The following is a 16,662-nucleotide window of genomic DNA, read 5'->3' as shown; positions in this document are numbered from 1 at the left end:
AAGGTTATAGTATAAATCACCCATGGCAGGAAGCAAAGAGAAAGGGACTTGAAGGAATTTGAGCCCATCACAGAAAAGTAAAGCTGTGCTGCAGCATTTCGGGGATAAGAAGGGACCTTTAGAAATTACTGTTTCAAGACTCAAATACATAGATAGCTACATTACTATTCAAAATCTGTTTTTAAAATTAATTTTGACAAAGAGTAATAGATTTGTTTCTATATTAAAATGTTACTACAGTTGCCGCCTCAATTCTTAACCACTATATTCCCAATGATTCACATATAAATCACTGTATTTAGGAAGTATACGTATTTTTCCATCTAAATATATAACTCTGGTCACAGAAAATGTACTATACACTTGATACGTACCAATCGTGAACATCACCTATGAAATTCTCTAAATTAGACCAAAATTTCTGTAACTACCAATCAGCTATTGTTTTAGCTGAAAAATACAATTTTAAATATTAAATTACAATACTCTAGTTGAAGCTTGCAGATGATTTGGACTAGTTTGGACAATAATAAATCTCTCTTACCTCAGAATGAACAATAAAAATTTGTATTAAGTATTATTTTGTACAGTTATGAAATAATTTATTTTAAGATAATATACAATATTATGAAGCTTAGTCATTTTTCTCACCTTTTCCATATAACTTATACGATTTTGTAAAAATATTAATGACACTATGTGGACTTCCCTTTGCCAATTCTTCCCATGGTCCTTTGCTTTGTGTACCACCTATGTGCCCAAAGAGTGGCAAAAATTTTTCAGCTTCCTTCTGAAACTCTTTGATAGGTTCATAAGCATTTCTTTCTTCAGCACAGAATTCCTTTTCTTTTAAGATTTCTGCTAACTTCAAAGGGGACCGTCCATCTCGGCCTCCTTCTTCTTCAGAGAGACTCCCCTCACTAAGAAGAGGCCCCTCACTGACTGAATCTGTGCTGGAACCAAGGGACACTTTGGCTTTATCTTGAGAACAAGCTTGCATATCAGAGCCAGAAGAGTCAGCCTGCCTCTTACACAACTGTGCCAGCAGCCCTGCTGGTTTGGGACCGGGGGATCTCATTCTGAAGTTTGATATGGCACTATGAGGTCTAATCATCTCAGGAAGCTTTTTAAATTCACTAAGGTTGCCTACACCAGGAAGATCATCATCAAAAGTTGCATGAGATACACAGGTTCCCAGCATCTTCTGAATTCGAGCAGAGAAGATATCTTCTGCATCTTCTTTCACAGGTGGACTTATAGCCTTGGTCCAAGGTCCATCTTCTTGGGGTGCTTGCTGCACATCATACTCAGTGTTCCATACTGAGCCATAGTTAATGTTAGCCCCAGCTAATTTCTTGGCTTCACTTTCAATTCTGCTTGACAAAGATGCAGCTGTTGCTTTCAAGGCTTCAATACGATCCAATTTACTCTTATACTGGCCAGCATTAGGTTTTAACAAGGCATCTGGATGAGCAGCTGGTGAGGTCAAATATGGCTGAGGTGTAAAAGTCAATGGTCCTGAAGCCATATTATGATTCTTCCTAGTTGGTAACGCAGATTCAAAATCCTTATGCAAAATTCCTACATGCTCTAGACTCAAGAGATGGGAAAGTAAATTTCCTGCTGTTCCAACAAGAGGCTGTGGTTGAGAATGAAGGACTCTTGGACTCAGTCTGTCAGGCTGCATCCATGTAGGATTCATCAAGTCCCTTCTGGAAATGAAAGTCACAATACATTAGTTAACACAGGACCTCATAACTAAGCCACATTTTTTTCAAGTTTTGTTTTCTCTAATTATAAGGGTAATGCACAGCTAATTTTAAAAAAAAAGGAAGACAAAGAATAAAAAGGATAAAGATCACTCATAATAAACAATGAGAAAGAGGCAACATTATTATTTCATTCAGAACTGTATCTCACCAAACATTTTTCTATGTGTACGTTGTTTTTGGTTTTGTTATCATCACAAAAATGGAATCCTGGAGTTCCCGTTGTGACTCAGCAGAAACAAATCTGATTAGTACCCATGAGGATGCAGGTTTGATCCCTGGCCTCGCTCAGTGGGTTAAAGATACTGCACTGCCATGAGCTGTGGTGTAGGTCACAGATACAGCTCGGATCTGGCATTGCTGTGTCTATGGCGTAGGCCAGCAGCTGCAGCTCCAGTTCAACCTCTAGCCTGGGAACCTCCATATGCTGCAGGTGCAGCCCTAAAATGACGAAAAAAAAAAAAAAAGGAATCTTATCATACATACTGTTTTATAAGCTGCTTTCTTCAACTAAGATATATTTTTTAAAGCAATTAATTAAAGAGAAGGCATTATAACCTTTAAAACTCTGTGGGCAACATTTTTTACAATATTGGCTCTACTTTTCCCTTTAAAAATAATGTTACAGGAAGTTCCCATTGTGGCTCAGTGGTAATGAACCTGACTCGTATCCATGAGGAGGTGGGTTCAATCCCTGGCCCCACTCGGTGGGTTAAGGATCTGGCGCTGCCATGAGTTGTGGAGAAAGTCACAGGCACAGCTAGGATCATACCGATTCAACCCCTATCTTGGAAACTTCCATGTGCTGCAGGTGTGGCCCTAAAAAATAGATAGGTAGGTAGGTAGATAGGTAGATAGAAGATAGATACATACATACACACATACAAAAATAATGTTATATAAGAGAGAAATGCTTAAGGTTATAGGCATGATATTATTGTAATCAATACATATTTAATAAATGCCAGTTATGTTTAACACCGTACATACTAAAAAAATGAGATTAATAAAATCTAGCTCTTAGAAAAATTGATGAACACCAAACAAGTATCAATGAGAAACTATGAGTACCAATAAGAAATATACAATACAGGATAGGGTGTCCATAAAGTCTAGAAACAGAATAAAGTTGTCTTAGATGACATTATACAATTCACTTATTTCCAGACTACAGACACTCTGTATATTAAGGAATACTACACAATGATTAAAGGCTGGTGTTAACTATTAAGATCTTTATCCTGCACTGCCACAGCTGGCAAGTGCAAGGAACTCTATATGCTGTAGGGCAGCCAAAAATGGGGGGGAAAAAAGAAGATCCTTAGAAAAAATAACCTGAGGTTTTGTCCTTGGTCTTGTCCATTACTTCTGGATGACATCAAGATATGCTTATCAAATTTATAGATGACAGAAAGCTGGGAGGTGTGGCTAACCCAACAAATTATCAAATTATGAGTCAAAGTTATTTAGACAGGTTGCAAACTTAAACCAAACTAGCATGAATAAATGTGAAGTTCTACCAATTAAGTTCAAAAAAGTCATCTTGAAAAGGGTAACCAAGGTGATAAGGGAACTGAAAAGCATGTCATGAAAGGGCTGGTTGGAGGTTTTGCTGTAGCAGTCTTTTATATGTAAGGACTGCTATGGAAATAGAATAAAGGAAGACTAGTGAATAGGTTCTACTCCACAGAATATAGATTATTACAAAGGTAAAAAAGGGGTGAGGTTATTAGCCCAAACTAAGCTGGCACTAACAGAAATACAAAGGAAATTATAAATAAAAAGGTAATGTTGAGTAAAAATCCAAGATCTTGAAATTCAAGTAACCAGAACGGCAATTTTCTGGCAGGTTGTATGGTGACGGTAAACAAAAATGGAAAGACTTAATCCAGTTAACACTTAATTCTTACTCTTCAGTTTCAGAAGAGCTAGCAGGGATGAGAGACTAATAAACAGCTACAATATGACGTCATAAGCATTAATACAAAAATAAATAAAGTCCAGGAGGGTGCAGATAAGAAATAATGAACTCTGCTAGCCAAGTGAAGTGACTTATGAGTTGGCTCTTCAAGGCCTCAAGGTCAGATACGTAATTTGGAGTTTTCAAGTTAGCTAATGGAGAATGATGGAAAATGAAGAGAAAAGAAATCCTGTACTTTTAAGCATAAAGTTACTGAGATAGCTCAAAGAATTACAAGGATTAAATAAATAATAAAATAATACATGCAAAGTACTTAGATCAGTGCCTGAAACCTAACAAACAATAAATGTTAGCTATTTTTATCAATATTGTTATTCTCTTGGGGCGGTGGGGTGGCAAGGGGGTGAGAAGACTAGAAGTATTAACCCAAACCGGAAAATACATTCTCAAAGAAGAATTTCAAAGTCTTTCTTTTCTCAAAATGGTTATTTCAAAGTATAATTTATAACCATATTATAATCTGAAAATCATCTTCTTAACTTTCATGCACAGTTTTTATGTTTTACTTTACTGCAAACACTATATTACAGCAAAAAAAATTATTTCTTAATTTTAAGTAAAATAGCCTTCAATCACCAATCTGAATTCAAATCAAATCCCAAGTCCTTGTCCATGTATTCATATGCACATCTAAATCTAGTTTTTAAGATGTAAGATTTGTTGATTTGAGTCATATGAAGAAATTCTGAATAGTAATAAATACAGAAATGCCTTTTAAAAATTATCCAACACACACTGATGTATTTCTAGCCTTTTCTCTTAGTTTGATGGCAACCCTACCAAGATTTTTATCTGCTTTTTCTGAGTGCCAATGAATTAATGTTTCAAAGCAATAAGTGACAGCCTAAATAAAAAAATATCATTAAAAAAAGTATTCAACATAAATGCTTTAAAATATTAATTCCACAGTGATTCATTTATCCAACAAATTTTTATCATGGGTTTAGGTCAGAGAAGACAAGAGTGCTTCCAAGTGCAGGTGATCCCCCAGAAGGAAATGACACCTACACCGGAAATTGAACAACAGAAAAGCTGAACAAGGGAATAGGGCATGCAGTAAGTATAGATTATTCCACACTTAAGTACCCATCGAGGATATTAACCAATTTCTAAATAAACCTCCATTCACACAGAAGGTCAATTAAAAAAATTCACTGAGCATAGACCACTATATTAAATATCAAGAAAAGAGAGAACCTTAACCATCTTTCATTCTTCCCTTTTTACCTTGCAAGAGGCTGTGGAGGTTCTGACAAAGACATGTCACTACTGGAAGATGCACTTGGGGGACGTTCCTGTACTTTGTTCTCTTTGTCAGATTCTCCAGATGGCTGATACCCTGGTCTGGTCTAGGAGAAAAGGACATCAAATTTATCTGACTGCCATCACAAAGACATATTCAAGGAACACAGAAAGTAAGTATTATGTCACTTCAACTTTAAAAGATCATAAAGTGCAGGAGCTTTTTTCTCTCAAATAAACCAATTTAAATTTAGTTTGTCTTAAAAACAGCCATTACATTTGTCAGCAAAATTACACCTCAAATCCAACAAGGGCAAATAATGGTAAATGCATAATCTGGAGGAAGCAATACTCTTTCTAAACCTCAGTTTTTTTCAGTAGCACTTCCCCTTCTCAGGGTTCTGAGGATTTATTGACACTTAAGTCCTAAAGTCTTTAAAATAATATGTGGCACATGGTACATACTCAAATACTATTCTTATTATCCTTAAAAACAGCAATACTCCCAAAATTGGCACACTAAAGTAGGATATTCTCAAATTTCAGCACAAATAAAATAAAGCTTTTCATTATTAACATAGTTTAACTTTATTTGCTAAGTATAAAATAAAAACTAGGCAAGGACATAACAACAATGAGATGGATCAATAACAATCACTCTAGGAAATAAACTGAACACTTATTTTCAATCATGTTTATCAAATTACTCTGCATAAAAATCAACTTCATGAAAGACCATCATTACTATAAATACTGTCTGAGCATACATCTGAATATTACAAGTAATAATTTTTAAATAGTATAGCAAGTGAGTTTTTCTAACCATGAATTACTCCCTTTTGTATTTTTGTCACTATTTATTACCTGTGTTTCCTGTGTAATATGTTGATGAGTTGGCTCTTCAAGCAATGACTTTTCTAGTAACAATTTGGAATAAGTTTCCTGCAGTCGCCTAGCTGCTGATGGCTCAGGAGGAGGCACATTTTTTACTTTAGTAAAGGCTTCCTTCTGTTTCCGGTAGAGCTCCTGCAATCGTTTGTTCTTCTGTTCAGTGGCCTCCTTTTGAGCCTTCTTCTCTTCATTTTGCTTCCTCTTCCTTTCCTCCTGCTGTCTAACAATGTACTGTCGTACCTCATCTGTGTCATAGTGGCGCTTTTTGGAAATTACAGGTGGATCTTCATTAGCTGTTATTTTGTCAGGTTTTCTTTTTATTGGGCTGTGACTCCTAGGAGCTTGTATTGATGTTGATGACTTCTGATTCGGTAACTCTCCCGTCTCTTGCCTAGTAGCCTGAGTTGTAGAATCCAGCTGCAGGTCATCAAGAATTCCACGAATTTCAACAGGTAAAAAGTCCTTATTTAAGGCAGCATTTTCCTCCTGTTTATTATCTGGAAGAGGTGGGGCTGATTTCTTTACATTATTTTCTGACCGAGCTCTACTTCTAGAACGTTCTGAGTTTCGTGGAAGATGTCTATGTGAAACATCCAATCTGGGATCTGATTCTGCTCTTCCAACATGACCTCCTGCAAAAGTATGACTAACAGTTAATGATGTATTAAAATTCTATATTCACTCCTAAAATTTATTGCACAAAGGAGAAAATTAGGGAATTTCACTTCATCTTAAACTCAAATTCGAATATCCTATAAAGTCTTATAAAGAATATTTTAGAAGGAAAGAAAAACAGTACAAGAAGAATACCAATATTCTTAGAAACTATACTTCCTTGGCACTTTTAAAAACTGCATTTTTTTATATTTCTGAAATAAGGATAGATCTTGCTATTGATGTGAATTAACTATTACCACAGAATTACCATTTCTCTCCCATAGGCATATTTAATGTTATTATTTCTTTCCCTCCCCAAACCCCCAAACAGCTGTTTATAAAAAGCCAACAATGTTAGGATGCCACAACTCTCCAATGAGTAACAGCAAATATTTTATATATATATATATATATATATATATAGAAAAACAATCATTTTATCATCTAAATGTTGATGTGGCTTAAATTTAGATTGAAAATGCATGTGAATTTATTTCTAAGCTAGATGAAAGAAGAGCAAATACAAAATATATACTGACTTCTACATATCAAATTGCCTTTCTTACTGAATCCATTCCAGAAGCTCAAATTAACTGAGACAAGTTTTTGCTACTGAAAAGGAAAACTGGCTTGTAGGTATTTATATTTCATTTCCCTGAGTTAGAGTTCATGAAAAAGTAACTAGTTACTTCAAATAGCATTCAAAGCATTTCAAAAAGAGAAAAGCAATGGATTTCAGAGTCAAACTAGGGAGCTGTGAATCTAGATCAAATTTTGCCACCCACTGAATGTATGTCCAGAAGAAAAATCACTTCTCTCTTAGGGCCTGTTTCCTCATCTGTCAAACAAAAAAAATTCAACCTTGTGAATGTTTAACCTGTGTTTGTGTATTCAGAGATAAGACAGACAGATCTGATTCTCTAAAGGTCCCTAAAAGTCTAATAAGATTTGATTAAATGGTGCTTTGCTATTTATTCATAATGACAGCTGAAATTAATATAGCACAAGAAGAATTCTTAATAAAGATTATTATAACATCCATATAAAGAAATTATCCACAGGCAAGCCCAATAGAACTTTTTTTTTTTGAGCTACATTCTCAATTATAAAACAAAGTCTTAGAGCATTCTTTAAAAAGTATTTTCACCTCTTGAAGTATTTAGACAAGCAACTTTTAGTTGCTTTTCACAACAATTTTAATGACTGAGATAATTTAACAATGTAATTACTCACCAGATTTAGTAATTCTTTCTCTTCCACTTCTATCACTTGATGCTATTCTTCGCTCTTTTTGCTCTATTCTGGGTGCAGGTCCCAGAATTTTCTTTACTAATTTTTGCCCATCTCGCCAAGAAGATGTACTTATCAGATGACTGCTACCTAAAAAATAAAAAATAATAATAATAAAAAAACATATAAATAGGAGTTCCTGTCGTGGCACAGTGGTTAACGAATCCGACTAGGGACCATGGGGCTGCAGGTTCGATCCCTGCCCTTGCTCAGTGAGTTAATGATCCAGCGTTGCCGAGAGCTGTGGTGTAGGTTGCAGACACAGCTCGGATCCCGCGTTGCTGTGGCTCTGGCATAGGCTGGCAGCTACAGCTCCGATTAGACCCCTAGCCTGGGAACCTCCATATGCTGCAGGAGCAGCCCAAGAAATAGCAAAAAAAAAAAGAAAGAAAAAAAATACATAAATACATACATACATATATATATATATATATATAATATATATATATATGCATACATATAGGATTGAATTTAAAACTTAAATTTTACCTCTAAGAAGTACATCTTATTCAACCATACAGGTATTTGTAATTAATCTTTTGCTCATCTTATACCAAAATCAAAAGGTTTATAATCTAATTATATTTTTAAATTTAAGTTCCCAAAATCAATTAACTGTTTGTTTAAATCTTAATATACCCACATACCTCAAATACTAAGTGTAAAATGCTCTGAAAATTAAGTTCCAAATATCAATGATTTCTGAAAGCTAAAGAACTAGGGCACTGAATCTAACAATTTTGGCACAGAACAAAAACATGTCTTAACTGTAAGTGTTTACCAAAAATAGCACAGTACCTGACACACAGTAAAATTTATGTCTGCTGAATGAACAAATGATTAAGCTAAGCATAGAAAAAAATTTTGAGGAAACATACAACAGTAAGAGTGATTAACCTTTGAAGAGGATGGTACTGCAGGGAATTTCACATAATATTTTACAGACATATACCAAAACCACACACTACTTTCTTTGCATAGAACAATGGCATTCAAAAAGCCAATATCATAGTTTTAAAATGTCATTATAAAAGCTCATAAAAATAAAATTATATTCCAACAAATGTAGCTGTTTATTGAGAAAAACTTTTCATTTATTAGTTTCAGATTGTAAAAAAATTAAAATTAGACCGTTTTTTTCAAAACAGATGATACAGAAGAAAGTGACAGAACAGGAGTTCCTTTTGTGGCTCAGCAGGTTAAGAACCTGACTTGTATCCATAAGGATGCAGGTTCGATCCCCAGCCTCACTCAGTGGGTTAAGGAACTGGCAATGCCACGAGCTGCAGCATAGGTTGCAGAGACAGCTTGGATCCCACGCTGATGTGGCTGTGATGTAGGCCAGGAGTTGTAGCTCCCAATTTAACCCCTAGCCTGGTAACTTCCACATGCCTCAGGTGCAGCCCTAAAAAGAAAAAAAGAAAGAAAGAAATTGACAGAACATTATAAATCAACCATACTTTAATAAAAAAATCCTAAAAAAGAACAAAAGAAAAAACAGATAACTTCATAAAACAAAAAAATGACATGACAGTTTACAAAATAAAAATCACTTTTGAAAACAAATATATAAAAGTGTCTATTAAGAAATGTAATGGAAATGAGGGAGTTCCCGTCGTGGCGCAGTGGTTAACGAATCCGACTAGGAACCATGAGGTTGCGGGTTCGGTCCCTGCCCTTGCTCAGTGGGTTAACGATCCGGCGTTGCCGTGAGCTGTGGTGTAGGTAGCAGACGCGGCTCGGATCCTGCGTTGCTGTGGCTCCGGCGTAGGCCAGTGGCTACAGCTCCGATTCGACCGCTGGCCTGGGAGCCTCCATATGCCACAGGAGCGGCCCAAAGAAATAGCAAAAAGACAAAAAAAAAAAAAAAGAAATGTAATGGAAATGAAAATAATGACATAGCACTTTAAACCTAATTAAATTAGGAAAAATACTTTTATATTCATAGCCCAAACTGGTAAAATTACAATAAAAAAATCACTCTACTTATACAGTGCTAATCAAAATATAAGTGGATATACTTTCATCTAAAAAAAATACAACATAGTATTACATGTCAGGGACCCTCAAAAGGCTTATTTCCCTTGATCAAATAATCCAAGTAACAGAAATGTATCCAATAGAAAGGAAAAAAATAAAGGAAAATGTTTACTGTATAATTTTTTTCTTTAATAAAATCAGAAGTAACCTAAACACTGAATAGTGAACTTAGTTAAACAATGTTTCTGTTAGAAGGAGTACTGTGTGGCCACTTCAAACGGCAATTTCTGTAAGAAATAACAGAAATGTTCCTGTACTAAGATATTAATAAAGATAAAATTTTATGTATACAATGATTATAATCACCTACTATACTATTATGATTTTTAAACTACTGTAAGGTATTACACAAAACAGTACGTTTAAGTAAGGGCAGTGATTTTTATCTGTTTTCTTCTATTTTTTAAGCTTTCTGTGATACAATTTTATTGTATATATAAATTCTAAAAATTCTATTTAGAATTTCACTTAAAGGGGCTTTAAAAGTTTAAATGGGAGTATAATTCTAATGAAAACATCTATTATTAAAAAAATGAATTATAAATGTGTGCTATTTCCTTTAGAAATTTTTTTGCACCTTAAACAGTCTATCTAAAATATTTAAAAAGTTTTCAGTCTACTGCTCAATCTATTTATAAGAAATTTTGTGTTCTTAAGGAAAATGTGAGAACAGGCTGCTCTTCAATTTCAGCTTAATTTTCTGAATCAAGAGCAAGTCACCATCAACACGCTGGGTAGTTATTTGCATATACTAGCTTCCAGATATGCTGGGTGTTCTTTCTCAATTCTGACTTTCTGTAATATTCTCATGCAGTTTTTGGTAGAAAAAGAGGGCTTTCACTACAGATAAACTATTAATATAGGCTTAGCACATTTTAATGACACTCTGCCTCAGTTACTTCCACAGTACACACATGGGAATTACCACAAAAGTGGATAAACACAATCCAAGATCAATGTTTATAAGTTATAGCAGTCGTAGTAATTCATTTCAAATTATGCCCCCTGACAACTACTATTACATTAAAAATATTACATGAGGAGGTCCTGCTATGGTGCAACAGGATGGGTGGCATCTCTGTAGTGCCGGGATACAGGTTTGAGTCCCAGCCCGTCACAGTGGGTTAAAGGATCTGGCACTGCCACAGCTCCAGCATAGGTCACAACTGCAGCTCAAATCTGATCCCTGGCCTGGGAACTCCCTATGCCTTAAGGTAGCCAAAAAAGAGAAAAAAAATGAAAAATACTTTTTTTTAAATCCAAGAATTAGTTTATTTTATACATGTTCATATATATATTTTTTCATGTTCCTACCAAATCTTATTGATTTGTATATAACCAAGGTCATTCTCGTATGACATCAAGGGTTAACAAAGAGGTCTCAAAACATATCACTTGCCACTCCTGATGAGTCCATGACCAGAAAAACAAGTATCTGGTCAAAAACCAGTGCCCCATCACTACTGTTCTATGTTCCCATAAGACCTTCTATGTTCCCTACCCTACATTCATTATACTTTATTATAACTACATAGATACTGTTTTCCTGACAAGATTGTAAGTTCCAGGAGGGCAGGGGCTATGTGCATTCTGCTTACCACTGTATTGCCTACGCTTAGAATACTCTGGTGCCTCACATATAGCAAGTGCTCAAAAATATCTGCATAGTGGGAGTTCCCATTGTGGCACAGCAGAAACAAAACTGACTAGGAACCATGAGGTTGCAGGTTCGATCCCTGGTCTCGCCCAGTGGATTAAGGATCTGGCATTGCCAGGAGCTGTGGTGTAGGTCACAGAAGCGGCCTGAATCTGGCACTGCTGTGGCTGTGGTGTAGGCCGACAAAAGTAACTCCGATTAGACCCCAGCCTGGGAACCTACATACGCCATGGGCGCAGCCCTAAAGAGCAAAAAAAAAAAAAAAAAAGTTTGCATAGTGAATGAATGTATGAATGTCTCCAAACTGAAAGTGACAAATTCCCAACTTTCTCCATTCTCTCTCGGACCAAATTATTCATTGACTTAAATATGACATACTAAATAGCCATTGTGCAGTATAGCTAGGAATAATAATCATTAGTTGTAGTGGAATTATACCCAACAAGTGAGTGATGAACATGTGCCAAATACTACATTGAGTGCTTTTGGTACTATTTTAGTTCTCACAACAACTTGCGAGAAAAATACTGCCTTCCCATTTACATAGGAAAACCAAGACAACTCGTTTACCAAAGGAACAAAGCTAGACATAAGAGAGCCAGGTTATAAGTTCAAGCAATCTGTATCAAGCCTGAAATGTTAATCACTACAGAACTAGGGAATTCCCTTTTTTCCCATCTTGATTTATTCAGAATTCAGCCTGACCACTACTGACATGGACTGTCATACTTCTCTTATGTAACATTTATACTCTTTTGAGAATAAGTGAAGGATCTTAGCTACAGTCCTAAGCCATCCCTTTGTACATAAAAGTTCACTACATAAAAATCATTACCTTTAATTTGGTTAATTTTATTAAAAATAATGACAGAAAAAATGGAGGGCATTGTTCAGTATCATGGTGAACATGTGGTTTCATGAGTATATACATATATGAAAACATATCAAGCTATACATTCTAAATATGTACCAACTACTCTGTCAATTATACCTCAATAAAGCACACATATACAAAATAAAGATACATGAAATATACTGAATTTTGTATGTGTCTATAATGAGAACATTTATTTCCATGTAGATGCTATTTCACTAATGTGTAACTTGAGGATGGGCCTAATATTGAGAAAACTAACCTGTTTTGCATTCTGGACTTGACAACTGTGCTACCTTTTGAACTTTTCGTACTGGCCTGACCACTTTCTTCTCTTTAGTTTTTTCAGCAGGTTTCTCTTTCATAGAGCCATCATCTGAAAAACAGAAACATTTATAGCAAATATTACAACAACTGTTACCTATCCACTCATTCTCCCCTTAATATGAAAAATCTGTATAAAGTATATGGTTCAGACAGGGAGAGAGAAAACTTCACTGATGCTATTTCTATGACTGAAAAGCTACAATAACAAGTCCTCTTATAGAAAGGTCTAAAGATCACCATTACTCCGATTCTTTGTTTTGTTTTTGTTTTTTGCTTTTTTTCCCCAGGAAACCCTTGAGAAAATTCACTTCATTTTCACAGACTAGAAGAAATTACAACAGCAATGCTTTCCAAGCCAGGATCATAGCATTTTTAAAATCTCAGAGGTAAGCACTTTCATAGATTACTATTTCATTAAAAAATGCTACTTAACTGAGATATTTATGAACTTCTAGAATAAAACTTTGCAAAATACTCAGTACTCCTAAATTGGGCCCTTTTATGATTATGCTAGTGAAAAATGTCAGAATAATTTCACTTATAAATTACTACTCACTGATTTTTAAATTTCAACATGGAGAAATATACTGACTACACACATAAATTTAAAAATTAATCTCAATTAACGGATCTGAATAAATGTACTTTAAATTACATGCAGAGCTCTGCATTCTGAAAAAAGAAGTAAGTGTGAGTCAAAGGCCCTAAGGCAGGAGTACACCTAGTGCCTAAGAAATAGCAAGGTCAGTGTGAAAGAAGTGAACAAAGAGAAGAACAATAAAAACCAAGAGATATAACTGAGAGCCAGATCATGCAGGGCTTTATAGATCACTGTAAGAACTTCAGGTTTTACTCAGGAGTAAGATGAGAAGTTTTTCTAAGACTGAGGAAAGGAGTAACTGACAGTGGATGGCTTGGATTTAGGTGGTAGGGACAAGTGGTTAAGCTTTAGATGTATTTCAAACAATATTAGATATAAGTTATGAGGGAAATAGAGGGGTCAAGGATGACTCAAGATTTGAGAGCCAAACAATCAGAAGGATAGAATTAACTAAGATAGACTACCAGGGGAGTAAGTTTAAGGGGTATATCTTGACCCCATTTAGTTAGCTAGCTCCATTTTGGATATATTAAGCTAAAGAAATCTATCATACATTCAAGGGAAGGTGCATAGTTAGCAGCTGGATATGAATTAGAGTTTAGAGGAATCTGGCCAGAGACATAAATCTGGGAATCACAGCAGCAGAGCACAGTCCTGAACAACAGAGAATCATCAGAAACAGCAAAATCCTCAAACTATGATGGATGAATCTGCCTAGTTTGTACAGAGATAAATAAAAAATTAAAAAACAAACAAAAAAAATGAAAATGAAAGGGGTGGGAGAGAAAAGAGAAAAAAATTTTAAAAAGAGAAAAACAGATCTGAGTACCGAGAGCAGGGCATGCCAATGTTTGGAGATCAGAGGTGATTGGGGGGGGGACCTAAAAAGGAGCAGCTAGACTTAAGAGGAAAACTAAACATTTATGGTATCCTAGACAGATGTCAAGTGAAGAATTTCAAGGAAGTGATCAATCATGGCCAATGCTGCTAAGAGATCTAGCAGGATGACAAATAAGAATTAAACACTGGATTTAGCAATGCAGAAGTCATTGATGATCTTGATAACAGCAGTCCACAGAGAGAAGTAGAAGCTAAAATCTAACAGAAAGGGTTTAAAAGTAAAATGGAGAAAAATTAGAGACAATAAAGATAAGGTAACTTTTTGAAGTTTTGCTGTTAAGTAAAAGGAGAGAAACAAGGCAGTAGCTGCAAAGAGTAAGGCCAAAAGAGAGGTTCTCTTATGATGGCTAAGATAACAGCATGTTATCAAACAGTATACTGATGGGCATAACCTCATAGAGAGGGAAAACTTGAAGATGCAAAAGAAAGAAAACAGGGCTAAAGCGGGGCCTTTAGAGTTCCCGTCATGGTTCAGTGGTAACAAATCCAACTAGTAACCATGAGGATGTAAGTTCGATCCCTGGCCTCCAACAGTGGGTTAAGGATCTTGCATTGCTGTGAGCTGCAGTGTAGGTCGCAGACACGGCTGGAATCCTGAGTTGCTGTGGCTCTGGTGTAGGCTGACAGTTGCAGCTTCGATTCAACCCCTGGCCTGGGAACCTTCATATGCCATGGGTGTGGCCCTAAAAAGCAAAAAATAATAATACAAATAAAAGTAAAAAATAATGGCCTTAAATACACAAGAGCAAATGAAATCTAAAACACAGCAGATGGGTTTGTTTAAGATAAGAGCATAGGCAGAGCATATGTTAGCCACCATAACAAAAGGGAAGACAGACTAACAGGCAGACCTATTTAAGAGTTCTGACATACATCATTCACCTAGTCTATAATGATACTGTTCTATGAGGTATATTGTTATTATTCCTATTTTTCAGATGAGAAAACCAAGGAGGAGAGGTTATGTAACATAGGCAGCATAAACAGCTGGTAAGTGGAAGAGCCAGAATTTGAACCCCTGTAAGCTGATTCCAAACTCTTTGCTCCTGTCACATTATACTTCCTTTCCACATGAGAAAAAAAATTTCTCAAGACAATGTTCCAACAGTAACAGTAGGAAAACTGGACTGGACATTTAATGTCAGTATTTATTACCAGAATCTCGATGGGGGCTTACTAGAGAAACCTAAGGTTTTAGAGTCAGACAGAGTTGGTTTTGAATCTTGGTTCTTTTTTTTTTTTTTTTTGGCTGCACATGCAGCATGTGGAGGTTCCAGGGCCAGGGATGGAACCTTAGCCACAGCAGTGACAACACCAGATCCTTAACACACTGAGCCACCAGGGGACTACAATCCCAACAGCTTTTTGCTTTCTAGGGCTGCACCTGGGCATATAGAAGTTCCCAGGCTAGGGGTCAAATGGCAGCTTCAGCTGCTGGCCTATTACACAGCCACTCAACACTGGATCCTTAACCCACTGAGCAGAACCAGGGATCAAACTCATGGATACTAGTCAGGTTTGTTACCGATGAGCCACGACAGGAACTGCTTGGCTTCAAATCTTAACTGCTCTATTTAACTATGGAAAATTACTCTTTGAGTCTACATTTCCTCAACTGTAAAAAAATTCAGAAGTACCAGCAGCATCTTGCCCAAAATCACATGAGGTGTTCAATAAGTAATAACATTATGAGTGTGACCTTTTAGTTTCCCTCTTCCAGTCTTTCATAAGTTTCTCTTATTTTCAATTCTCTAGCATTAATCTCTTCCAATAATGTTTACTTTTCTTTCTCCAAATCGTCCTCATGTATCTTTTCATCTGCTGCCTGCCAAATTACTGATATTTCAAAGATCTCAGAGGTCTAGTAGAAGTAAATTTCAACTAGACTCTGCTATGTTACCTTCCAATCAGACCAGCCCAACTCAGAAAGTCCCTCAGTTTAAAAATAGCCCAGTTTCTGTCTCATCAGCTATGTATGCTAATTTTGACCATGGAGCAGAGCCTAGAGGCTAAGAGGGCCATATGACTGACACTACCACTACTTTAGTATACCATGCAGTTTGGAAAGGAGAATATCTTTAGTTTGGTGACAATCTTATGTTTAAGTACTATAAATCACATAGTATGCATGATAAAACACTCAAAATCTAAAAAAGCTCTTACTCTCACCTGCAAAGTGAAGTGCTAAGTCACGATACAGTTCTCTACTCATGTTTTGAAACTCAGCCTCCTGCCACACTTTCCCATCAGGTGTTCGAATCTTGGTCTCAGAAGGATTAAAGCCTAATGTATAACCAATACAGAACATTCTTACCAAAGGTGCATTAAAAGTTTTGTTATACTCTTAAAATGAAATATAATTAATATACTCTAAAAATCAAAGTATACAACTCCAGTTTTTAGTACATTCAAAAGTTATACAACTGGGGAGTT

At 35.8% G+C, this 16,662-nt stretch overlaps 1 protein-coding gene across 4 annotated transcripts in view; it reads right to left on the bottom strand.

Annotated features, from left to right (window-relative positions):
• Nucleotides 1-16,662, bottom strand: part of CEP350 (centrosomal protein 350) — a 156,549-nt gene that overhangs the window by 109,361 nt on the left and 30,526 nt on the right. For 3 of the 4 annotated variants that reach the window (XM_047751751.1, XM_047751752.1, XM_047751754.1), the window contains 6 exons: nucleotides 16,399-16,512; nucleotides 12,664-12,777; nucleotides 7,774-7,920; nucleotides 5,857-6,515; nucleotides 4,978-5,099; nucleotides 652-1,712 (listed from right to left, as the gene is read on the bottom strand). In XM_047751751.1, coding sequence (XP_047607707.1) covers nucleotides 652-1,712; nucleotides 4,978-5,099; nucleotides 5,857-6,515; nucleotides 7,774-7,920; nucleotides 12,664-12,777; nucleotides 16,399-16,512 — 2,217 coding nt within the window. The remainder of the gene's footprint in view (nucleotides 1-651; nucleotides 1,713-4,977; nucleotides 5,100-5,856; nucleotides 6,516-7,773; nucleotides 7,921-12,663; nucleotides 12,778-16,398; nucleotides 16,513-16,662) is intronic. The other variant, XM_047751753.1, reaches the window with a different exon arrangement.

Source organism: Phacochoerus africanus, chromosome 11 (genome assembly GCF_016906955.1).
Source record: "Phacochoerus africanus isolate WHEZ1 chromosome 11, ROS_Pafr_v1, whole genome shotgun sequence".
Classification (NCBI taxonomy): domain Eukaryota; kingdom Metazoa; phylum Chordata; class Mammalia; order Artiodactyla; family Suidae; genus Phacochoerus; species Phacochoerus africanus.
Note: the sequence above shows the minus strand (reverse complement) of the source record. Positions and strands in the feature narration are given on the sequence as shown.